At 42.4% G+C, this 26,660-nt stretch overlaps 1 protein-coding gene across 2 annotated transcripts in view; it reads right to left on the bottom strand.

Moving 5' to 3' along the window:
• Positions 1-26,660, bottom strand: part of DIS3L2 (DIS3 like 3'-5' exoribonuclease 2) — a 328,686-nt gene that overhangs the window by 83,676 nt on the left and 218,350 nt on the right. For both annotated transcript variants that reach the window (XM_012791622.3, XM_012791623.2), the window contains exons 11-12: positions 12,800-12,912; positions 1,889-1,996 (exon numbers count right to left, since the gene is read on the bottom strand). In XM_012791622.3, the coding sequence (XP_012647076.2) occupies positions 1,889-1,996; positions 12,800-12,912 (221 nt within the window). The remainder of the gene's footprint in view (positions 1-1,888; positions 1,997-12,799; positions 12,913-26,660) is intronic.

Genomic DNA, 26,660 nt, shown 5'->3' with positions numbered 1-26,660 from the left:
TGTGGGTGGAGTTTATTGTCTGTAAGCTTTACTGTAGAGGGACACAGCTGAGTTGTTGGTTGGGAAGTCCTCAAGGTTAGTATCCTTAAGTCTTTTTATTCACTACTCAGATTCCTAAGAGAAAGATTTCCCATTGCCTGACTCATGGGTATAAGTCTGGCTACCAGAATTCTGGGGTTGGCAGGGAAAAGAAAGTTGGCACCCTTACCATTTAGTACTCAACATTGACTCAACTGCCCCTAAGTTACCATGATCAACAAGTGTGTTTGCTGTCCTCTAGCTCAAACACCCCTTACCTTACCTTCCCAAAGAGTAAGTTTCTGGTCTTCTGTTAAGTTATGGGAAAGGCAATCTTTTTTTTTTTGAGACAGAGTCCCACTCTGTTGCCTGGGCTAGAGTGCTGTGGCATCAGCCTAGCTCACAGCAACCTCAAACTCCTGCTTCAACCTCCTGAGTAGCTGGGACTACAGGCATGTGCAACCATGCCCAGCTAATTTTTTCTATTTTTGGTAGAGACAGGGTCTCGTTCTTGCTCAGGCTAGTCTTGAACTCCTGAGCTCAGAGCGCCTGCCTCGGCTTCCCAGAGTGTCAGGATTACAGGCATGAGCCACCGCACCCGGCCTATGGCAATCTTTTTAAATACACTTTTAACCAATACTTTTGTTAGCCTCATTTCCCCCCACCCTACCTCCACTTTCTAGAGTTATCTGGTGTTGTGAATTTCTGAATTTTCTTAGGGTTCTGCTATGTAAATTGGGTTGTTTCTTGGCTTTCTCTATTGCTGGCTCAGGATTCAGCTTTCTCAGGACTGCTAAGTCAGTTACCACTCATCCATCTGCTATCCAGCTTCCAAAACTTTGTTGCTGTTGTCTCCTCTCCCACTCTCTTTGTCCTTGTGGGTTTATGTCTTTAAAAAAAAAATCTCTTTACTGTTGTTTTAGTGAGGTTTTGGGATGGAATGAAAGTAAATGTGGGTATTCGATCCTCCATCTTTATTTGGAACCTCTTTATAATTAAATATTTTTTTTACTTCCATTTAATATTACAGCATAAACATTTCCCATGTTCTTCCTTGGTTTCTGTAAACAGCTTTAATAATTGCATAATATTCCATTGAGTAGGTACCATGGCTTACTTAATCACAACCCTATTTTTGGAGTGTGGAGTTGTTTCTGGGGGGAAGGGACTAGTTTTTCCTGGAGTCATCTTCCACTTACCTCCCTCATTCACCCCTGTGTCGAGGACTGCCTGCTGATATTCTTCTCCCTCTGTTCTCAGTCCATGGTTTCATTACTTTGTGCCTTTACTATGGCACTACCTTGCTAATTCGTCTTCCCACCTCTGGTCATCCTGCATAATGATGCAGCACTAATCTTTCCAGAAAGTTACCTTTCTCATGACACTTCAGAGGAACCCTAACACCTGCAATTCATTTGTGACTGGCATTTGAGACTCTCCACAGTTGGATTCCATGCCATCTATGAAAACTCTCCCACCTTCCCCAAGGGTTCTGACCTCCTCCTACCTGCAGCTCAGGCCACCCCTCCTGCCTTTCCCAATCCGCACTCACCTGCTGGTGAAACCCTATCTCCTACGCTAAGCCTCTCCCACACTAAGCTTCTCCCATGTTACTTTGCTTGCCCACTTTCTTCATTTACCTGATAATAGACAAGAAACAAGTCATTTGTTACAAAGTCCTTAAGGCCAGTCTTGCCTTCTAAGTGGGACTGATGGCTCTTCCAAGGCAGGGGCTCTTATATTTCTTCTCTGCCACCCTTGCCCTACCACCATGGCAGCCCAGCCCAGTGCCAGGCACACAGCGGTGCTTACCCAAACTCACGGAATGGAATGGCGGGAAGCAGAGAAAGGACAACATGTAAGTTGTTACCTTGCCTTCTGGAGTCAGTGTCCAGATCACAGAGAAGGTCAGCTTGTCAGTCATGGGGTTGAGGCTGCACAGCTCCTCACACAGCAGCCTGGGAAGCATGGGGACCACCTGCAAACAGAGGACAGGCCCGTGAGCACTTTTCTCTAGTCTGCAGGAGTTTGTCCCAGGCTTAGGAGAAGACCAAAGGGCACAGTTTTGGAGAACAGCTTCAGCTTTTCCAAAGTGAGCCACAGATGGAGGCGGCTCTGTTCCTGAAGACTCCGCAGGAAGACCATCCTATCTCATACTTTTCCATTAGACTCTAGAGTCATAAGAGGAATGTGAGCTAGGAAAGTGAGAAGAGCTGGTGACAGAAGTTGAAAAAAAATACACTGTAGCAATGAAAAAGAGCTACACTTTACTCATCTACTAAAACTGAAGCTCTAGACTTTAGCTGTACTTTTGGATACCATTATTCCAATTGAACAATGTACTTAAGAACTCAAGGTGTGAGTGTAAACTCTTAACAGGGGTTTCATCAAAGGAAAATAAAGCTATTGTTGAATCAGTGCTTTATTAATTGAACACACCAGAATTTACCAAATTGCATGTTGGAACACTAACAGAATATACTCTAAATCTGGCTTTCATAGACGAACACAGGTCAATTAGTCACCCATTTTGTAGTTTTTTAAAGCTGAAATGATTTCTTCTCCTTATTAATCTTTCTGCCTCATAATAAACTGAGTAAATGGCATACCCCCTTAAAAATTTTTTTAACTTACTTTCAAATGATGACTTAGTTATCCCAGAATGTTACTTGTTTTTTTCTAAAATTTGAAAGATTAAATGAGTATCTCTACCTATATCTCCTGAAGATACTCCAAACTCTCTCCTGATTACCTTTAAATCTATTTCTCCTCCCATATTTTTTTTTTGATTAACAGTATTACCAATCACTCCACATCTCAAACCCAAAACACCAGCAGTAACAGCCATTTACTCAGCATGTTTACCGTGGCCCTTCTTGGTTGCAGTGCTGGGCATGGGTAATGCTTCAATCCCATGCTAACTACTCGAGAAGTGACAGGCAAGCGGGCAACTATGCTGTTGTTAAGGCAAATTTAGCCAATTAAGTTTCTTTATTAGCAAAAACAAAACAAACTCCAGTGGTTTCTTATTTTATGTGAACTGTCTGTACCTGTACCTGCACTCTGATACAGTAAATATCTTTGGCACGGGATAGTAAATTCTAGAACTCATGGTCCACACCAGTTACAAATAATTAATAATTGTTCAGCATTTTTCTAAAGGATGCCATATCTTTTCTTTTTATTTTTTTTAGAGATGGGGGCCTCGCTATGTTGCCCAGGCTGGCCTCAAACTGCAGGGCTCAAGCGATCCAACTGCCTTAGCCTCCCAAGTAGCTGGGATTACAGGCGCGGGCCACAGCGCACAGCCTAAAGGGTGCCATATATTTTAAGAGCTATGAAAAATCTAATGAATACCTGAAAACTTTGGTAACTGCTTTTAGAAGATAACTACTTTTGACATTTTTTCTTGCCATTGCTTTGGCATCATCAATACAGATGACTCTATATTTTCTTTGCTAACTTATTTAATGGTGCATTAAAATATGATTTAACATTTTCTTGTATGTTGTCAAGTGTTTTACAAAATAATACGTCTTTATCTGCATAAGCATATTACACAAAATAGAGATGTCATACTGTCTCATGATTGAATTATAAAGATTTCACATAATTTCAGCCTCTGGACTATGCTAGGAACTGAACTGCATGCCCCTCTGCCCCCAATTCATAAGTTGAAGTTCCAACCCCCAATGCAACCTGTTCAGAGATAGGGTCTTTAGGAGGTAATTAAGGTTAAATGAGGTCATAAGGGTGGGCATAAGGTGGGGCCCTAATCCAATAGGACTGGTGACTTTATGAGAAGAGGGAAGGCGATCTCTCTCTGTGAGTAGGCACAGAAAAAAGGCCACATGAGGACACAGCCATATATAAGCCAAGAAAGAGCCCTCACCAGGAACCAAATTGGCCAGCACTTTGATCTGGGACTTCCAATCTCCCAAATTCTGGGAAAATAAATTTGTTGTTTAAGTTACCCAGTCTATGGTATGTTGTTCTAGGAGCCTGAGCCGACTGACACAGACTAAATCAAGTTTGTTGCGTATGCATTCTTGTATTATTCTCTGGGCTGCATCATCAGATAATTAGACCAACTAAGCCAGCTGCTCATCCAGTTCACTTGTTGCAATGAGATTAGTCCAGGGCTTTTACAGGTAGTTAGTATTTCTTCCAAGTATTCAAGGCAGTATCTTACTTTAAGTCACAAAGTGAGCATGTGATAATGTAACATAATTCCTGACTTCATGTTTTAGTGTTTGTGAAAAGAAAGTCATTGTAACTTGTGTTTTGACTGGACCCTGGAACAGAAACATCGATGGAAAAAATGGTGAAATGCCAATAAAGTATGGAGTTTAGTAAATAGTTAATAATAATCATGTTCCAATTCTTAGTTATGACAAACGTAACACAGTAATATAAGATGTTAACAGTGGAGAAACTGGGTGTGGGGTAGATGGGACTTCTCTGTGATACCCTTGCAACTTTTCTGAAAATCTAAAAGTATTCTAAAATAAAAGAGCTTCTTAAAAAGAAAGTCATTGTTCTCATTAATTGATTCTGTTACAAATTTAAATATGAAATAAATTTATACTAATGATGCTAATGAAAATCTCATCTGTTTCTATATATTAGAGTTTGGGGTTCAGATTTTATTTGCAAAATGGGCTTCACCACTTAAAAACAACAACAACAACAAGGTCTAAAGACTTTTTTATCAATTGAGTGAAGGCAGGCTGAGCAGCAGCACGGGGCAAGGACAGAAGCAAAGGCTTTGACGCCTGAGAGACTTGTGGCTAATCCTGGGCCCACCATTTCCTGTACAATTTGGGCAGGTTGGTCTAATTTTGAGTCTTGGTTTTCTTATTGGTAAAACAATACTGAAGATGATCACTAAAAGTCAGCTCACCGGCCAGCCCATGGTGTCCAAGGTGCTCTGGCACCCAGCCCAGCCTTCCCCTTCAGCCTTGTGCCCGGCCCTCCCTGCCAGCTCTGGAAACACCAGCCACGTGGCTTTCGCACCGCGCCTTCGCCTGCCTGTGCGCTGCTCCAGCTCTTCGCATGTTGTTCTCTCTTTCTGGACATGGCTGCATCTGGCAAACTTTTGCACATCCTTTCATATTCAGCTCACTGCCCTCTTTAAAAGGCTTATCCAGAAGCCCCCAGGCAGAACATGTATTGTGCTCTGTACATACCCCCGTTCTTCCAAAGAGGATTTAGGGTGGTGTTAAGCAGTTAGTCACTTGCCCCATCCTCCCTGCCTGTTCAAAGCACTCACCACACTATGTCCTAATGGCTTCGTCAGGTACCTCTAGTGCCAGTGGATGACGGAATCCTCAGGAACAGGGCCAGGTCTTGCTCCTGTCCATCTATCCAGCACCGGACACATGGTGGCACTTCTAGTTTGCAGATGACTGACTGACATTCCCCCAGGAAATAAATCACCTGTTTTTTCTATGGTCACGATTTACTGCATCTCACAAAACATTTATGAAATACAAAGTAGAAATGTATTTAAACATCTTTACAAAAACATTTCATAAGAAACTAGTATTTTAAGCATAAGGTAAACTGCATTGCTCCTTCCTAAAACCTATTGGCGCACTTAGTGGCTGTCCATGTTACAAAAATTGCTTGGTGTCCCATATCTTATACAGAAGACATTTTATTATTCACACTACAATAGTCAGATGCCAGAGAATCTAAATGCAAAAGAAAGCTAAACATTAAAACTTTTGGGGTAGTATAATTACATTTAATTTTTAAGGAGCATTCTTTTTAACAAATGTTCACCAGATCTTGAGGCAGAATTCAGGTGGAATTTAGAGAAAACAGTGTTTATGTCCATATAGTTTTATAAATAAATGGTTATTCTTTCTTTCTTTCAAAGGAAAAGGAATGAAGAGGTTACAATCACACTTATGGTTTGACACATCACAGCTTCTCATAAATTGGGCCTGATTCCTGCCGGGTCCCCGTGCATGTGTTCTCCCCCTGCCCCGGGCACAGCAGCAAGCCCCGTGTAGGAGGGCTGGAATGGCGGGCGGCCCCTCCAGGTAAGCTGCTTCTTCAAACCCAAAACTTGTTATGTTAGGGTGTGACACACCTGGACCACGGTGCGACAGTCCACACACACACATCGCTACGTGAGGGTTTCCATGGTACCTGGAAAGCCTCTGAGCAGGTGGTGAGCACAGAATGCCATGTAAGGCTGGAAAAGAAAGGTCTCTCCAGGAGCTGAGAAACTGCTGGCTGTCATTGGCACTGTGCGTCCCCTGACCCCTTGCTACTTTCCCCAGTCTTGTCCTGTCTTGCCCTCACTAGCTTCTCTACTCAGTATGAACCACACGGATAATTCCTGCAAAGTTCTTTACCCGCCTCATTTGCACTGTCCCAACTCCACGCCCTCCACAGTCAGTCTTATAATTGGACTTTCCTAGCTGAGTAGTGACACAGGAAACTGTGGGGCCGTGTGCGGGTGTCTTGCCAAACAGTCTTAGCTCTCACCTCCACAGAGGCCAGCAAGCCTTCCACTTGTTTTTGTCAGTTCCTTCCCCACGCCCTTCAGATGCAATGCCCAAACACTATTATTCTCCTCAAACCTCCTCCCCAACTGCCTCCTCATTCTTTCTGAGCAGAAAATCTCAACTCTTTTTCACAGAGAAAACTGAGATCAGCAGACTCAACCCCTTCCAAAGCATCTGTCCAGCTCTTTCCTCCAGCCTGCTTTCTCCCATCCCCTCACTCTCCATGTGTACCCTGGTGCCCTGCAGTCAGTCTCACAGTGGGGGTCCTGCCTGTCCAGAGACAGCCTCTGTCTGGGCTTTTCCTCCCTCCGCTGCCCCCAGCTCTTCACAATGAGCCACCTGTTCGCTGGTCTCTCTCTCTCTTCCTGTAGGCCATCAACACAAGGTCAGTGTTGCTCATGCTTAACAAACACCACCCCTTCCCCAACCTAGGCCCTCCCTTCTTCTTCTTGTAGAAGTTTCTCGAAATAGTTTATCCTTCCACTCTTCATTCCCACCTTCCTTTCACTTCTTAACTCAATACATTTTTTAATTACAAAAATTACATGTTAATTATAGAAATTTTAGGTGATACCAAACTGAAACATGAAAATGTAAACATTTGGAGGCCCCATCCCTTAGAATAAACAATGTTAACATGTTGGCATAGAACCTCTGTCTTTTTTCTATGCATACATGACCTTATACATGAGGTAAAATATTATCTATTCTAGGTATGTATATTTTTTGAAATACAGAACAAGTGACGCTGTCCCTGTCATCACCAGATTCCCCTCCTCAGCGTCCCTCAAGCGTAGGTGCTCCTCACCTGCTTTCGTGCTCCTCTCCTGCCCTCGTGCTCCTCTCCTGCCCTCGTGCTCCTCTCCTGCCCTCATGCTCCTCTCCTCCTGCGCGTTCTCCCCGGGGCTCTTTCCCTGCTAGGCTCGTGCTGCTGCTGGCCCTCAAGGCCTAGCCCAACCATCCAGAGCCTTCTATTAGGGTGTGCCCTGGACACCTTGATGCGGACCTCCCACAGGCACTTCAAACTCCACATGGAGAAGACAAAGTTCGGCATTTTCCTCCCTTCCCCTGCTACCATGTCTGTCTTTCCTATTTCTGTTCAGGGCAACACTCTGTCCCCAGTTAAATAAGCAAGCAGACAACCACAAAACCCCTCACATGCACACACACCCCTCATGCAGAACACAACTGGGTGTCATCTTGTGACTCTCCCACTCTTCCCTCCTTGCTACATCCAATCCATTCCCAAGTCCTCCAGATCTTCTGTTCCGGAGCTCTCTCAAATGAGTCCTTTCCTCTCCATCTTCCAGTGTTTGAGTATGGACATGTCTCTCTTTCTCTCTTGGGATATATTCTTATCGTCTCTTAAGCCAGTGGCAGAGTTCTGGAGTGAAAATTATTCTAGATAAGACTTCCTTGTTATTCTCCAGAATTCTGCATCTTCTTACTTACTAAACTTCACTCAGTGATAATCTGCAATCTGTTTTATATTAGGACACACTCCTTTTACCTTTCCAATAGTTAATGAGCTGAATTTGGTAACTGGATTTTGGCACGTCTTGTGGAAGCAGGTGGGTCCACACACTTTCAATAGGGCCCAGAGCTCTTTGCTACAGCCTGGACCTTCTATGTTCAGTGGCCAAGGGTCACAGGTGGCCCTCCTCGCAAGGGTTCCCAAGGGGAAGGTAGCCTCTGCACCCTATCTCCAAGGGGACAGCAAAGATAACAGTGGGGAGCTACCTTCTCCCATTTCCCTTCCCTATGCCTCTCCCTACCCTTTGCTGTGCGCTGTGGATTGTTAGAGTTGGGAGGGAGCTGCAATCTGGAGCAACCGAAATGCTGCTTGTTCAGGGTGTCCATGTAGCACTAGGCTGGAGACTTCTCTTGTCCTAGCTCTCTTAGGCTCCAGTTAGACATTACCATCTTGACAAATTCTCATAAGATTTTGTAAGCAAAGATCTCTGTTTTGGGGTAGTCACTTATAGCTTCAAGGGGATGTGACTTTGGGAAAGGGCCCTGGTACTGAGGACAATTTCCCTGCCTCTGGCCTCACCATCCTTCAACCACATGGGTGGTGGATTAGGTGATTTTCTATCTTGGTTGAAGAAAACCACATCATTTCTCCACTAGCCCTCAAAATAAAGTTCTGGCCCTTGCAGAAGCTCCCTTCCCACCAGCAGCCAGGCAGATACAACCTTTCTCCCCTCTATGATACGTCCCCACCTTGGGGGCACTTCTGTACCTGAAGGAAGCCCAGTGCATCGCAGTTGTTTGTTGCATGCCCACCTCCTCTGACTTCCCAGGGCAAGACCAGCATCTGTCTCATCTTTACATTCCTGGAACTTAGCACATGCTGGCACTCTAATAAATGCCAAGTGGATGAAGACTGATAAGCACTTCAGGCAGCAGGAAAGGAAAAGGGGCTTGAAGGATGCCAAGTCTTCTTAAGCATGCTTCAGGGCTAGGACCAAAGTTGGGTCGGGGCAGAGTTAAAAGCTGGCAGTGGAAAAAAGATATTGTTGATAGGACACTGACTTTCTAAGCATTTTGGACCAGGGCTTGGGAGAGTTGAAAGAAATCGATCATTTGGGTAAATACACCACTGCCCAAGGCAGCTGGGTGGGGGTACCAACAAGACTATAAAATCTTATATTAGCCTCAGAGAGCAGAAACATCTGCTAAAGCCACAGCGGGCAGGCTGGCCAAGTTCAGCAGCAGGTTAGCCAGGACAGCCCTGTGACCAACAGAAAGGGCCACAGAGGGGAAGAATCAATCATTCTGGCAAGGAGGAACAGGAAGGACCAGCAGTGAGATGGGGGCCAGTCACTCACACCCACACGAGGTTCTCCACCATCTGGAGGGGCCACAGAGGCAGACTTCTTCTGCCCCTCTCCGCGTGGGCCTTTGCCGGCTCCCCATCCAGACCTCCTCATGCCCTCGGTGCCCATCAGCCATCTCCGCCACACCTGCAGCCTCACAACTTGGGGAGTTTTTCTCCTTTTCTGTGAGGACTTCGAGGTTTTAACAATAAGGTGCACCCAGCTAGATCCCCACTTACACACTGATACAACTTAAAGGAAATAGACAATTCATTCGCCGGCCAACACCTCTGTTTAAAGAGTTTTCTTTTTCATATCAACACTTCTGTGAATTCGGAATTTGATCAACTTTTTGCTACACAGTTTGACATTAACAAAACATCAACACTCTGACAACCTGCTGGTGTCAGAAAGGAACATCTTAAAACTCTTTGGACTCTACATTAAGACAGGCTTCCAATCCCAATCTTTGATCTCTATTATAAAGCAGTACCAATAAAATAGTGTAGAGATTTATGGGCAAACTTTCACTTGAGCTGTTTCACACCTAAAATAACATGAATGCTTGGGCCAAAAGGCAGAAAATTTAGGTTTAGGTTTCAACTGTTTAGGTTTTCTTTTACTTTTAAAACTTAATTCACTTATTTTCTGAAATTACCTTAAAATTTGCTATTACATTATATTTGTCTCCCAGAGAAGATAGTTGAGAGTCATTACCTGAGTAGATATCATGTCATTCCAAGAAGGACAAGCCTAAGTTTCGGTAGACAGTTGCTCCCTGTTCTCAAGGAACCATCTTTTGACACAAAGCAAGTGTTTTTTTTAAATAAGATTTACATGGACACTATTTAAATTTATCTTTACACCCAAGTATACCCTATTGTTAACAAGAGTAACCGAATAGTTATTACTGTGAGTAAAATCTAAACAAAAAGAATTTCATTTAAAAGCCAGTGAGATGGTATTTGGACCCAAGATGTGTTTCATTGTATATTGCCCTAATCTGTGATAATTTTCCAAATAAAGCTTAAGTTGTAATTCTGGTATCAGTCACTTACTTACAGGTCAGAGTCTGAATGAAAAGAAATCAGTGCCACATTCCCTATAGATAGGAAACCAACCAGAGCCCCCAATCCTCCCCCTACCCCGTGCGAAGAAACTGGGGCAAATGATTGCGCCAAATGAGAAAGCATCAGAGAATCTCAAAAAGGGATGGGGGAAGCAGCTCCTCCAGCTCTTAAGAAGACCTTTATAGGAAAGTAAAGTGAAAACAGCAGAAAAGTTCCTGGACACAGTCCTTTAAGAAACAAAAACCAGTAGGAAGAAAGGTCAGAGCAGCGGTTCAAAGGAATCAGAACGCGCTGCTACTGCTGTCCAAGGTTGCGGGCCGGCAGCACACGGGCCTGCCAAGCTGGAGGCAGTGCTGGGCAGCGGAGACAATGGCCTTTCCTCCACCCAGCTCCCCACTTACAGAACTTAGCAGCAGAGCCCCAACTCTGCAGCCCCAAAGAGAAATTCTAGAACTGTGATGATCACAGAACCAAAGTAAATAGAAAAGGAAACATGCTTAGTTATTTAACTCAATTTTATTTTTTTCATTTTCTGATTTTACACCGTAATTCCTGGTTAGAAAGGAGAATGAAGCAGCGGGTGCATAGCCTTGGTTGCATGGCCATGGGGGGAGGGGGCAGGGAGGAAGCCTAGCACGCTCATGCTCAGAGATACCCGTGGGGTGTAAGTTTGTGCTGTATCCCCTTAAGCTTCCTCTATCTGCCCACAGCTTGGGCATAGGTGTCATAGACACTGTAAGAGATGGAGTCCAACAAAAGTTCTTAAACATCACATTTAGGCTTCAATCAGCAGGACGCCAGGAAGGGAGATGGTTTGTTTGACACATGCAAAGTTTGGTACAGAAATTCCCCTGCTCAGATGAGGATACAGCTGGCCATTATTATTAAGCGGTCGCTGAAAGTTCTGAGTCTTTTAGGCACCACTATTCTTAGAGGTCACATACTGTCCATGGCAAATTACTTGGAACTAGGTATTGATGATTATGTAGCTTCTGACTCAGAATTTCCAGGCTCTGAATAACTCTGTCCCTCACTCTCCATTCAGTATTCTAATTTCTGGGATGGCAGGAAACACTTAAATGGTGGCTCTGATCACCTATTATAAATGGCAGGCAAAGCTGAACTCCTGAGAAAACCGGCTGTCCAATTCTGGAGCAGGTGGAGTTAGGGTTTTATTCAAATATTATAGGTTGCAGTGATCCAGAGAGTACTGTCATGGGGCAGGGGAGGGGGTGTTAGGTCATCCTAGGGAGAGCCTCCACATATTAAAGGCAGTCATGGCAGATGACAGCTCTAGATTTCATTTGGACAAGAGAGCTCATCTGGGCTAGCTCTCTCCAGAGTGGGAGCACAGGGCACCAGACAGGGTGACTTCCATCATGGGGTTGAAGATATTACTGTCAACTATTGGGCTTAGCTAGATTGGGGGAGCCAAACTTGAGCCACAGGCAACAGGACCTTCAGCCCCTAAAGGACACTGCTGCAATCAAAACCCAGCAGAATCTCTTCCCTTTTGAGAGGTTAGTTATCAGGATACACAGGTTGGAAACACGAATGAAACACTTAATATCAGAAATCCTAAGAACTTTTGGGATGTCCTGGAGAACTTTTTTTCCTGAACTGCCAATACCTTTGTGGGTATCATGTAGGCACTTTGCTAGAATTGGAGCCCAGGGGATTCTAGAACACGCCCTTCTTGAGGCTGGCATGAAGACTATGGCGTTTTAAGTGGTCGAGGACCATGTGTGAGGTAGGGGAATGCTGGAAGATCTGTATAAGGTTGGGCTACAGAAATGAATGATGATTTACCTGTGTGACAACCTATCTGTTCAGGAGAGATTCTATGCTTTCATTACTAGCAGACGCTTGGGGCATTCGAAGGCCAAATGGCATTATGGTTTATTAGACCTGGCAGAGGCATGCCTGTAAATCCATCCTCCACATGTCACACGTGCGGCCAGGTATGGTTGGGGTGCATCAACGCACGAAGACAGAGGGTCTGGGGTCTGTGGGAATGTGTTTGCTGAGTCCTGGTTTAGAGCAATAGTTTGAAAACAGGTATTTTCCCTCATTTCTTTCTGAAGCTGTCTGCTTGCTGGAGTTACTTAGGTGGCAGGGCCACTCTGAGACGAAGCCTGAGATGAATACCTGTGTCTTCCCCTGACATCTCTTCAGGAAAACATGCAACAGAGGGCAAGCACTTTTCCAGGGAACCACTGCCCTTGAAAGACCTTATTAGGAGATAAGATATAAGAAAAGATATTCAGACAAAACTAGTGTACCTTATGATTTTCTTTTTCGAGAAAAGGACAACCAAAATAATAATAATAATAATAAAGGAAGAAGAGACAAACTAGAGATAGATCTTTACCTTCTGAACCAAGTAGACACTTGTGGCTCTCTCAGCAGCCACTCTGTCCAGATCAGATCCCTCGGGAATAAAGTAGCTCACGTCAGCGATGTGAACTCCCACTTCAAAGTTGCCTGTAAATGCACAAGAAGAACATTCATCAGCCTAGTTTGGGGGGGCAAGGAATCCCTCCTAGGAATCCTTTCCAAGAATGCATGTCACTCCCAGAGGCCACAGCCTTGCAGTATAGGCCGCCACCGCCAGTCCTGCCAGGCTCTCCACCTAACCCCTTGCCTGCACTGCTGCCACTTCCTCACTGTGTACCACAAGATGGTGGGATTTTTATCATGATAAAAATAATAGACAATATTAAACACTTTCACAAGATGTCTCCCATTTCTAAAGGCTCCTTTATCTTTGGATCTGTAGACTTGGAGAAGACATGGCTCATTCTGGATGACAAACAAATCCTTTCAGGTCACCAGGAAGAAGTGAGTTTATGACAAACAAATCCTTTCAGGTCACCAGGAAGAAGTGAGTTATGACGAATAAATCCTTTCAGGTCACCAGGAAGAAGTGTTAAACCCCATCCCCAAATCTTGCAGATGCCGCTCTGAAAACTCCACCTGTCCATCCCTACAGGCCACAAGCCCTTATTTAGCCCACCCTGGCTGCCGCTGTGCTGCGGTATCCTCTTCCCCAGCCTCCCATGCTGCTGCTGTGATCTTTCTAAACATGGATCCTGGTGATGTCACTCCTTGGCCTGTTATTTATGTCCTTATATAAGTGCACCCCCAGCAACCTCATTGGCCTTCAGGCCCATCCTTCACATGCATTGTGTGCAGCTGGCTTGGGAAACCTTTCCATTCCTCACCCCACTCAGATGCTTGCTTGGCTCATGCTTTTGGCTCATGCTTTTTCCAATGTTTGGGATAATCTCAATAGTATCTACCTATTGAAAGAGAATTCCCAAACAAGAAGAGACTCTACTGCCCTCTGTTTCCTCCACCTGTGCAGTTAAAGCACCTACTGTCTATCTGATGATGCTTACCACGGTCTTTCTTCAGAGCTCTCATCGCCTGCCAGGTGCCACAGCATATTTTATTGGCTTATGTGTTCACTGTTTGCCTCTCTCCCTATAGTGTAAGCTCCTGAAAGTTGGGGCCTTTTGTGTAATGGTTACTGTTGTATGCCTAGTACCTAGAAGAGTGCTTGGCACATAGTAGGTACTCAATAAATACTTGTTGAGTGAACAAATCAACAACTGGCTTGTTTGCCTTTTCCCTCTGGTAAAACACCTACATTTTTTTTTTTTTTTTACCTTTCCCCTTCCTGGTGGAGCTATCTTTCAACAGGCCCTGCCTGTTGACCACATAAGCTGGGAGCTGCCAGGAAACATCTTTGCCATATAACCATGCCAATATACAAAATAATAGGTCTAAGAAAGAAAGGAAGAGTCATGATTACCTCATTTGAACTCTAGGATCCAGCTGAACCTGAAACTAGTCTACCTGTGGACTAGTCCCTTTCCACCATGACTCACTGAAGAGTCTTGACTGATACCCAAGTTGACTCAGAAGAGCTTATTAACACGCTACCATTTGCTCCCTTGGTTACCTGGGTGATCAGCCTAAGGCATCACACATTTTATCTACAAATTTTATAGCTATTTATTATCCTCCTATTCTTTCTTCCTGGGGGGATAATTCTTCCCTCAGTTTTTAAATGTTTCAACATGGGGTGCTTAAAATAAGGGATTCAAGCAGGAAAAGAATTTAAGATTCCTTATTCTTCATCTGGTCTGACACTCAGAGACCACCCTCCTACAGGGTATTCTTTGGGTTTTTCTCCCCAATGCTGTAATATTAATATATTAGGGAACACCTAAGAGATCCCGGCTGCTATGGAGTAACACAACAGATCTGTTTCCCACAGAGGAGAGGGCTGTTTGGAAAGCTGAGAGAAACCAGTATGACTCCAAGTCTAGCTGCCTCATTCTGACAGGCACGCAGCTGTGCCGCTGGGTCACTGGGAGAAGTGAAACCTGCCCTGCGATCGAGGAACTCAATTTTAAGTGAATTCAGCCAAGAGTCTCAGACGGCTCAACTTCCAGTTTTGATATTTCAAGTATCTTAAACCAATACTTGGAGAAGGTAAAATAAAGTGTCTTCTTTTGAAGTCAGCATTATAATATATTGGCCTAACAGGTAAATATTGACTAAAGGAAAAAAGAGAGGATTATGACATCACGCTATAAACCATAATTTAAAATTCAATCTCTGTGTTGTTACTACACATGAACTTTCTGTCCTTAGTCAAAATTGACAAACTGACAAAGAGTTCATTACAGGAGATAAAACATGAAGGAAGCCAATCAAAACATATTGGAGAGGCTTAAATTTCACTCAGAATTCCCAGCAGAGCCTCTAAAACCAGCAAAGAGAAGCACTCTTATTCTCTGGTTTGGACCTTTTTTATGGCAACCCTAAGTAAATATTTTATTACATATATTTACATAATGTGAACTTGCAGAACTCTTGAGGTAGTGGCACTGAAATTTTTATTCTATGAAAGAGAAAATATAAATCCAACAGTTTACATAGCATATGCTGCCAAAATGTTTAGAACAAATTTGTTGTTTTAAAAGATACTGTCTTTCATATATAAGCATTCTTTTAAATTAAAAAAAATTAAACTTTCATCTACTGGGGCTAAAGTGAGTCCTGTGAGTTTTGAAGAGCAGTCTGAGCAGAAAGAGGAAGGATTTCCAAGGTGTAGTTCACTTTGCATAGGGCCCACAAACTTAGATGAACACAAATACTCTTTTGAATGGACTTCAGAAGACATCAAAACTGTTTCATCCCATTAAAACACTAATAGAACCTAAGCTGGGGCCCTAGAAACCATCTCTTTGAAGCCAGCCTCCCAGCAGTACAGTCACTTCCCAGCAGTGTCCCTGCCAGGTGGCCCCTGATATATCCTCAAGGGTGGGGTGCTTGCATCTTCTTGAAGACACTTGCTTTCTTCTGAAGAGCTCTGGTTGTGAGAAAGCACTTCCTTACATGTATAGTACATGGAAACGGAGCCTTTAGTTTATGCCAATGCCGGGCATCCATAAGTGGTGATCCCTCCTTTTAAGGAGCTCTTGGTCTAATGGGGTTGGCAGATATACCCACTTCCATGACTTCTTTTAAAAAAAATATAACAACCTCCTTATTGCTCTTCCTGCCATGTCAAACCCATTTTCCACACTGAAGATAGTGCTGTTTCCAAAACACAAATCTCCCTGTGACCCCAGTGTGGAAACCTCCAGGGCCCCTGAGCATGCAGCCCAGACCTAGTTTCCAAGGCCTCACTGGCCAGGCTCTGGCCCACTGCTCTAGTCCCCTTGTTTTATCTCTTCCCCTCCTCCCTCTGCAGATTATCCTGTCACTACTTCATGATGAGGAGATACCAACCAAACTGTCCATGATGTGGGTCTGCCCTGGGCAGTATGACCCTCCCGGCTCTTACCCCTTAATACCAGTTGCACCCCCAAGTCACTGTGGTGGAACTCCTAGGGCTGCACAGACCTCAGGGGCTCCACACTGTTCCCCTGTGCGGGATGCCCTTCCCCCGATCCTCTTCCTGGCAACTCCTGCCAGTCCTTCAGACCACCACCTAAAGCCCACTCCCTCTGGCAGGCCTGTCGTGACGACGTAAATCAAGCTCGACACTCCCCCTACTCCTGGCCTTTGCATTTCCTACAGCTTCTCATTGCTCCCCTCCACCACCCGGGTACCATTTACTGCATGCAGATCATGAGATACCTCCCTACTCTCTACAATCAGCATGAAGTGCAGGGAAAGGGCCTGTGCACAGTCAGTGCCTGAAGTTCACTGAATGAATAAAAAAGTAAGCCTTCATTTTGTCACCTCCCTCATTCTGCATACCATGGTTTTATTAATGCAGTCTATGTTCACACTGAACTGAAAACAAAGAGCCTGAAGAAGACCACAATCTCTTAGGAATAGCACTGATAGGCAAACGAATTAATCATTTAGTGGAATAATGTTTGGTAAACAAAGGTAGATGACAAAAGCAGCACAACCTGCTAGACACCCTGACATGTACAACAGATGTTAGATCTCCTGTCCCTCAAATTGGTTTCCATCCAGCCTATGACAGGAACATGATGCTTTTGCGTTGGTCAATCCTCTTGATCTTGTGGCCAGTTTTCCCAAAAACATGAACCTTAAGGGAAATCGAAAATAGTGTTCTGGAAGCTCAGAAAGGGTAATCCAATCAAGAGGACTGAGATGCCATCTGCCACTCAAATGGTGCCAGCAGTAAGTGACAGGTCTCACTCAGAGCAGCTCATCCAGCCAGGGTTTGAGCCCTGGCCTTAGTTTGGTCCCATCAAATTATAGAGACAGACTGAACAGCTGAAAAACTGTTGGGCTTGGATCACCTTGTAGCCACATGAAAAACTTCACCTTTTAGTTGGGGTAAGCAAATTCCCTGATTTTGGTGGAAACACTGATTGGGTTGCTATGTAAGAGGGACAATTCAAACTTCGATGTCTCCTAATTCTGTGTGGTATTTTGTTACATAATCTCACACAAAAGCTGAACGCCAAGCCAGTATAGCAAGTCATGGCAGTACTCCATGGCCATGACATGGTGATGGTTAGAGCATATTTCATAAACTTAAAAGGAGTCAAAATTAAAAAAAAAATTCCAGGACAAGTAAATCTGAATGCAATGCAAAGAACTTATTATGAGGATGGGATTCTACAGGATGACTTCTTAGGTCCCCCTGAAGGCCAGGATTTGAAGGGTCTGCAGATTTTCTTTTTCTTTTTCTTTATTTAATCTTTGCCCTCCAGCAAAGGGTTAATAAGGCCCTTTAGTTAAAAACTCCTTTACTGGTGAGCTCACCTTCTGGAACTAAGCAGCTTAAAGAACCTTTTCGTTCATTATTACAAAAGGCTCTATCAATCTGCAAGTACTCGACTAAACTGCCTACACAGCAATTTTTGTCATGTTCAATCTAATTCTTAGGAATCTAAGTCTAAATTTATAAGAACAGCATGGAAGAGGAACACCCAGGTAGTAAATTCCACTTTTCCCTTTCCAAATGACTTGAGCAATGGCCTCCTTCATTAACAGGAAAGAGAATGAGGAGCTGAATTCGTGAGGCTGGCACACTCAATGTCTGGGAATTTCTAGGCGCTTCAGAAGTGAGTGGGGAAAGCCCAGGTCACCCAGTCAAGCCTGGGATGGAGTGCTGAGCACAGGCTTGAGAGCAGCTCTGGGAGCAGGAGGGTAGGCATTTGGTCCTTCCTCAATGCCAAAGGACAGTGAAGTCCAAGGGGCTGCAAAGGACCCCTGAAAGTAGTTACAAAGTTCACAGGTCAAAATAATAAGGGATGGGGTGGGAGTGGCATAGGATTGGCCACGGTTTGAGGGTTATAGAGGCTGGGAACAAGGGGTTTCATTATACTATTCTTTCTACTTTTGTGGATGTTCAAAATTCTCCATCCAAAAATTTAAAAAAAAGCAGAGCTGAAGCCAAGGAAAGAAAAACTTTAAAAAAAGAGAAATTCAGTTAAGCAAAACTAGCTACGAGTTTTAAAAGAATGACAAGCCAACAGAGACAGAAAGAGAAGGTTACTATTCGAAAAGAGTAGAATAAAAACGGCCCCAGTGATGAGCTCTGGAGGTTGGAGGTAGGGAATTGTTCCTTTCTATATAATACACATTTATAATGCTTTCAGTTTCCAAAGGCTGGACAGTGCAAGAAGGATAAAAAGCATAAAATAAAAAATGCAAACCTGGCTTAAAAATGTATGTGGAGAAATATATTAAAATGGTAACGACAGTTTTCTTTGAGTGGTAGGATTTTGCATTTTTCTTTTTGCTTATATGTAAATTCTAATTTTTCTATCAAAAATGTGTTACTTAGTTAACAGTCTTGGATTCTTTAAATAAAACATAACAACAAAATGCTGTGTTCACTCAGCCCCCTCCATACCTGCTAGTTTCCCAGCACACACCAAGAAACAGCCCCACTGGCCAGCCTGGGCAGGAGGCAGCAAGAGCTGTGCCAGCTCATTAGACAGTTCTCCCATTGGATTATGGCGACTAAAGTACTTTGCAAGCAAGTTCTATAAAGGTGAACTCAGTAAATGAAGTAGCAGGAACTGGGCATGCCCCTTCTGAACAGGCAATAACTACTTTCATGCCAGAAATGTGACTACAGTGTGTAGCAGGCTGTGGCATTTGTTGTCATCCTTTTCTTGGGTTTCGGTGTGTACGGCTAGCATGTGGAACCTACTCTTTCTCATGCCTGTGGCTGTGCAGGGAATGCTTGTGTGTAATCCCAGCAGAATGGTTTCCCACAGATCTAGGTTTAAAACAGAATTTTAGAATATTTTCACACTCATTTGAGGATTTTTCTATTTTTAAAAAGCCTCTCTATTAACAAGACATAATTACTAGTCTCTAACAGCCAAATATAAAAGAGATGTATAATTTTCAATAAGTTTTAAGGAAATATAAACATCTATGTGTATTTAAATCCCTATTCATGACCAGGTGCGGTGGCTCACGCCTGTAATCCTAGCACTCTGGGAGGCTGAGGCGGGCAGATTGCTCGAGGTCAGGAGTTCGAAACCAGCCTGAGCAAGAGTGAGACCCCGTCTCTAATATAAATAGAAAGAAATTAATTGGCCAACTAATATGTATATAGAAAAATAAAAAATAAAAAAAATCCCTATTTATTAAATGTTAACCGTTATTGCCCACTGCTTAATCCAATCCCAGCCTTCCTTTAACCTGGAATTAAAACAACTTTCATACACTAAAATAAAAAAAAAATTAAAAAAAAGAAAAATAAATAAATAAAACAACTTTCATATTCATCTTGAATTCTGAGAGGCAAAAAACTCATTACTCTATATTCTGGTAACAAAAGCCCTTAATGGCTTTTCTCTCATTTTGGGGATACTTTTCGGGGTTATTATTTGTCATCATGCCAAATTAGTTCTTTTGGATCCAAGTACTTAGTTTCATTTATTAATTTCTTTGCATGAAGGAGAAACTGTTTTCTGATTTCCCAAGACTTCATAAGAGCAACAAGTATACCTATAAATATGCATGTTCATGATATGAATCTGCCATATGGTTGCCCCACAATAATAGTATATTGATTGCTTACTTTTTAAAGCATTTTGTTATATTAATTCATTTAATCTTCCAATGCCGAGACATCTCTTTCTGCAGATGAAGAAACTGAGGCCCAGGAAGGTCAGACACCTTGCATCAAGGTCTGGCTCCAAAGCCACCACTTTATACAGACTTGCTTTTTAGGATCAGGTATGTGACAAACCCATACTTGCTTCTTTCTCAATTCCTATAGGCCACAATAATTCCCAATTTAACATTTTTTAAAGAATTATATATTTATGTTGCAGAACACAGATTTTAAGACAAATAAGCAGAATACAATATGATATTCAACATGACTAAAAGTGACTCCTTTATGGGAGTAATAAATATCTGTTGAAATAAAAACCTTGCCATACATTTTATAACTACTGGTCACTTTCTATTTTTGAACTATCCATATGCGAATTACATTTATAACTCAACTTTCTAGTTTTTTATAAACTGAGTTTTCCTATAAAGTATTCTGAATTGCCAAATTTTCTAGGTAACTGAATGTGAACCCTTTAATCATCAATCCTTTATGGTTGTAATATTTCTGGATGAAAATCCTCTATAAATGTATTTTGTATACTTTTCTTAGAATTCAATATTAATAAATTAAGATCATAATACAAAAATAAATTTTATATTTAGCAACAGATGCAGATGTGGTACAGTAGAGGAAAGATGTCCTATCCTCATGCCATAATCTCAAATTTACTTGTAACCTCCCTCATTAAAATGGAGTTAGACGCTTCAGATGCAATACCTCCTTGATAATGATAACAACAGTCATTTATCATACCTAGCATATAAAAGACTCAAGTATTTCTTGATTAAATGAATAATCTTTACAAAAGTTCTATTCAGTAGGTACTATTATTATTTGCATTTTAGAGATGACATTCAGACTCAGAAAAGTGGAATGATTTGCCCAATGTCGCACAGCCAGTAAATAGCAGAGCCAGGATTAGAACATTGTCTGATTCCAATATCAAGGTTTTGAGGTATTTTAATCATTATTACACTTATCAGTATCCCATGGCTTTTTGTTTCCTAACAGCTTTATTGAGATTTAATTCACATATCATAAAATTCACTCACTTTAAAGTTTAATGGTTTTAGTAAATGGGCAGAGTTGTGCAACCACAACCACAATCAATTTTAGAACATTTTCATCACCCCCAAAAGAAACCCTATATCTGTTTTCATTCATTCTCTATTTTCCCCCAAACTTTCTAGCCCCAGGCAACCACTAACCTCTCTTTCCCCTCTATAGATGTGCCTATTCCAGACATCTGATATAAATGAACTCACACAACACGGTCTTTTGTGATTGTCTTCTTTTGCCTAGCTTCTTTTCAAGGTTCATCCATGTGTAGCATGTATCAGTACTTCACTTCTTTCATGGATGTATAATAGTCCATTATATGGATATACCACATTTACTTATCCATTCATTAGCTGATAGACATTGAGTTGTTTCTACTTTTTGTATAGCCCTTCACATTAAAAAAAAAAATCTTATTCTATTTTTTTGAGACAGAGTCTTGTTCTGATGCCCTCGGTAGAGTGTTATGGCGTAATCTTAACTCACTGCAACCTCCAACTCCTGGGTCCAAGCTATCCTCTTGCCTCAGCCCCCAGAGTAGCTGGGACTATAGGCACACGACACCTGGCTAAATTATCTATTTTTAATAGAGACGGGGTTTCGCTCTTGCAGGCTGGTCTCAAAATCCTGACCTCAAGTGATCCTCCCACCTTGGCCTCCCAGAGTGCTAGGATTACAGGTGTGAGCCACCCTGCCTTGCCTGAGGTTGTTTCTGTATATGGGGTTCTCTATTCTGTTCTCATCTTGACTTTTGAACAACGACTGAACTTTTATTATTTCAGCATAATCCTTACTATAATTCCATGTTAACTTTAGCCTTTCCAACTTTATATTAATATAATAATAACTTTCACTGAGCACTTACTTTTTGTTTGGCACAGTTCTAAGTGCCAGCGATTATCTCATTTAATCTTCCCAGTAAGTCTGAGTTAGATATTATTATTCTCATTTTATAGATCAGGCAGTGTTGAGGTAAGAAGAGGTTAATTCTTTCCTTGGAAATATGGGCTGTGCCCCATCTCATTTTGTTGTCATACTATCTACTTTTGTAGAAAAGCATAAAAAATATAGCAATTTTAGGTAGCTACTGCTCATATCTTTAAAGCTGGGTTGTGTTTTTGCAACAATAGGCATAAATGGAGCTTATGTCTTTTAGTTCTTCCTATAATTTGGAATTGGAAGACACTTGAGAAGTTGTCTAGTCCAAACCACCATTTTATAGCTGAGGAAAGAGAATTTCAGAGAATGACAGACATGCTTAGATTTCCATGATGCAGTAAAGGCAAAGAGGAGACAAGAACCCAGTTCTCCTGCTCTTATTTCAGTGCTCTTTCTGGTATACCACAACTGCCTCTCATCATGCAAAGAGTGTGTTGGATCAATGAGACTGCTTAACTGGTTTCCAGGTTTACCTTGGTGCCAGATACTTGAGGATGCCTGACTAGTGGGTGCCAGATTATCTTGGCTTTAATGAGCAAGGAAACTGGAACCAATCAGCAGAGCTGGAAGCAGATGAACATGCAACAGTCCAAATTTGGTTTAACAAGGTGCACTGAGACATCCATGAAAAAAGAGAATTTCCGAAGTCCAGACCCCACAGAAATCAGGCTAGCGAGATTTGAATGGAACATAGGAATAAGACTTAGAGGGGTGGAGCTGTCTCTCCACTTAATCTTTCCACTTAGATCCTGTGTCCTCAAAACAGGAACTCATTGGCAAGTATCCCAGAAGCCCACTTCCATGCCAGAGCCCTTGTATGACTATTCAGTTACTTGGATTTTTTGAGTCAAGGTACAATTCAGTAAAAAATGACCATACAACAAGGACAGTTAAAATTGTTCACTCACCAATGTCCCAGATGAATGAGGAAGACTTACACTTCCTTATGAACTGACAAATCTACAGAATTTTCCATTTCTTTTCCCAGATTCATTATCAAGGGCCCTACTATGAAAACAGGTTTGTCCAAGATCAAGTACGTGGGTTGCCTGTGATTTGTCTGAGGTCAGAATGCCCTCTGACATAACAGACTGCAAGAGGAAAAAAATCAGTGTTTCAAAATGGGGATTAGAAATTACTTCACATGGAAGAGGAATGTAGGAGGAATAGAATTTGAAGCTGGGCATCATGAGGATGTCAGAGACAAAACCCAGAAATGTATCCAAGCAGAAAATTGTCCTAAAGTAGAATTTCTCCTTTCCAAAATCTACTTTAGAGTGATCAAGGTTCCCCTTTAAAATGCATAGTACAGATTTTAAACATAGTTTTGTGTTAAATTAAATGGTGCATGTCCATCTTATTTTTAAGTTACTTATGACATATGTTTCCAATGGCTAACATATTAAACTTTCCTAGTTAAGTCTGAGTTGCCTCTCACATTATAGTCTTCAATTTTTAGGAAGGGCATCCTCTTGAAACACAGCATTTTAGGATCCAGCTCATTGAAGTGGATGAAACAGGGGGAAGCATAACCCACAGGCTAAGAGAATGGGGGGCAGAGGGGCTGATGTATGTTACATCTTTTGTAGTCCTATAGTCCTTGGATATTTTGGTTTTTCTTAGTCTTTGTTCTCTTCATTTTTCAGTTCTAGAAGTTTCTATTGATATAACTTCATGCTCAGAGATTTTTCAGTTCTAGAAGTTTCTACTGACATAACTTCATGCTCAGAGATTCTATCTTCAGCCATGTCCAGTCTACTAATGAGCCTATTTTAATGCATTTTTCATTTCTGTTACAGTGTTTTTGATCTCTCACATTTCTTTTTTGTTCTTTCTTAGGATTTCCAAATTTCTGATTACACTGCCCATCTGCTCTTGCATGCTATCTACTTTATCCATTAGAGCCCTTACCATATTAAGCATAGTTATTTTAAACTCCTAGTCTAATAATCCCAACATCCCTGCCATATCTGGTTCTGATGCTTGCTCTAGGTCTTCAAATTGTTTTTTTGCCATTCAGTATGTCTTGTAATTTTTTTCTTGATAGTCGAACATGATTATCAGGTAAAAGGAACTGCTGTAAATAAGGGTATATGGTGGTAAGGTGTGGGGGGTGGGGAAGTGTTCTATAGCCTTATGATTAGGTCTTAGACTTTTAGTGAGCCTATGCCTCTGGACTGTACATTTCTCTAATCTTTTTAGTTTCTTTCTCCAACCCACCTCCCTACCTCCTAGGTGGGGCAAGATGGCTAAAGTGGGCTAGAGTTGAGTAGTTCCCTTCTCCCACATGGACTGCTAGAGGGGACTGGAGTTGGGTACTTCCCCTTCCAAAGGTCAGTTGGGCTCTGATAATACCCTAGCAGGTTGAGCTCTGGTTAACCAGTTTCTTCTGTGGACAGGCCTTGTTCAGAGGAATAGAGTGCTCTGGCATATTTCAAAATGGTTGCTTTTCTCCTCTTCTTGCCAGAAGCATAAGAAGGGAGAATTTATTGCCAATATTTACTATGAAATGTCATCATGTTCTTGGGGATAAAACTCACACAAGTGTGGGGGCTCTCTATGACTGGGTATCCCTGCAGTTTTTAACTCTCGGACTCTTCCACACTGAACATCCAGCAATTTGTCAATTACAACTGAGGTTTTCTGTTCTGGCACTTGGTTCCAACGTAGTTTCTGCTCATGAATCTCTGCTTTGGTAAGCTGTGACTACCTTTATCTATCTACTTGTCTCTCCAATTGTGGGGACAGCAGTTTGTACTGTGTCCTTTCTTCTATTACAGATCCAAGAGAGGTGTTGATTTTTTAGTCTGTTCAGCTTTTTGCTTATTGTTAGGATGGAGTGGTAACTCACAAGTTTCTTATATATGGAATGAGAACTTGGAAGTCTGAGCTTGATTTCTACAACTTTCTTCATTTTTTTTTTTTTTTTTTTTTTTGAGACAGAGTCTCACTCCGTTGCCCAGGCTGGAGTGTGGTGGCATCAGCCTAGCTCACAGCACTCACAAACTCCTGGGCTCACATGAGCCTCCTGCCTCAGCCTCCCCAGCAGCTGGGACTACAAGCATGTGCCACCATGCCCAGCTAACTTTTTCTATATATATTTTTAGATGGCCAATTAATTTCTTTCTATTTTTAGTAGGGACGGGGTCTCATCCTTGCCCAGGCTGGTTTCAAACTCCTGACCTTGAGTGATTATGCCCGCCTTGGCCTCCCAGAGTGCTAGGATTACAGGCGTGAGCCACTACGCCTGGCCTCCATTTCTAATATGAGCCCTGAAAGCTATAATTTTTCCTCCAAGTACTACTTTAGCTGCATCTCACAAATTTTGATATATTTTCATTATCATTCAAGACAAACTATTTTCCAGTCTCTCTTATGATTTCCTCTTTGATTCATAAGTTATTTTAAAAAGTACTGATAAATTCCCAAATATATGAGGATTTTCCAGATATCTTATTAACAAATATAATATTGTAATATTTTTAACTTATGAAGAAGTAAATGTATGACAACAATAGCACCAAAATATGAGGAGAAATGAAGGAGGTAGGTGGGTGGAATTATAGGCAGAATGGCGAGAAAAAGCCTTAGAGAAAGCAACCAATTGAACATTAATAGAAGTGAGAGATCAGCCACGTGGCTTTCCAGGGAAAGGGAGCTCCAGGCATAGGGAACAGCAAGTGCAAAGGCTATACAGCATTAGACAAAGAGCACAGAAGCCCAAAGAACTGGACAGTGCAAGATGAGTCAAATAGGAAACCTGGGAAAAGCTGCCAAAAATTTAGAACCAAGAGCAAGTAGGGCCCTTTGAGCCCAGAGAAGTAAGAACTTCAAGGAGGAAGAGTAGACAAAAGAGATGAACGCTGTACAGTGTTTGGTGAACTGAGGTTAGGGACAAACTGTTTCAGTGGACTTCCTGAAGCCATGCTGCAAAAGGAATAAAGAATAAATGGAAAGTGAGAAGGCAGCAACAGCAGGTACTACTCTTTCAAGGTGTCCTGATGGATGAAAGTGGATGTTCCTGAGCTGTGGCAGGTCTGAAGGAAGCCTCTGCAGGATTGGGAAGACTTACATTTTTACAGGGAGAGGAGGAAGCAGAGCAAAGTGAAATGTAAAGGGCTTGGGGGCTAAGGTCTTCCCAGAGGTTAAGAACAGAGCCCAGGAGGAGGCTTTGGCTTGGCAGATGATACGCAGGAATCTTTTCAATCAAAAGCTCCTGGAATCTCATGTCCTCTGTTCCTTCCCAGTAGCAGGTCTAAAGACTTCATCTCAGCCCTTTGGTCTTTAAAACTACTACCAGCGCAAAGCATCCCTCAGGTTCTCTAGCCTAAGCCTGGCACAAAGGGGGACATAATCTCTCTAGCTAGGAATCTTTTCAATCAAAAGCTCCTGGAATCTCATGTCCTCTGTTTCTTCCCAGTAGCAGGTCTAAAGACTTCATCTCAGCCCTTTGGTCTTTAAAACTACTACCAGCGCAAAGCATCCCTCAGGTTCTCTAGCCTAAGCCTGGCACAAAGGGGGACATAATCTCTCTAGCTCCTACTTCTTCACTGCCTCCAAAGACGATCAATCAAGAAAGAAACTCTAAGCAGGTGACAACATAACCATTTGAGGAAGTAACAGATTTTAGGAATTCCATGAA

This window comes from Microcebus murinus, chromosome 8 (genome assembly GCF_040939455.1).
Source record: "Microcebus murinus isolate Inina chromosome 8, M.murinus_Inina_mat1.0, whole genome shotgun sequence".
NCBI classification, from domain to species: Eukaryota; Metazoa; Chordata; class Mammalia; order Primates; family Cheirogaleidae; genus Microcebus; species Microcebus murinus.
This window is presented reverse-complemented; position numbering and strand designations above follow the sequence as displayed.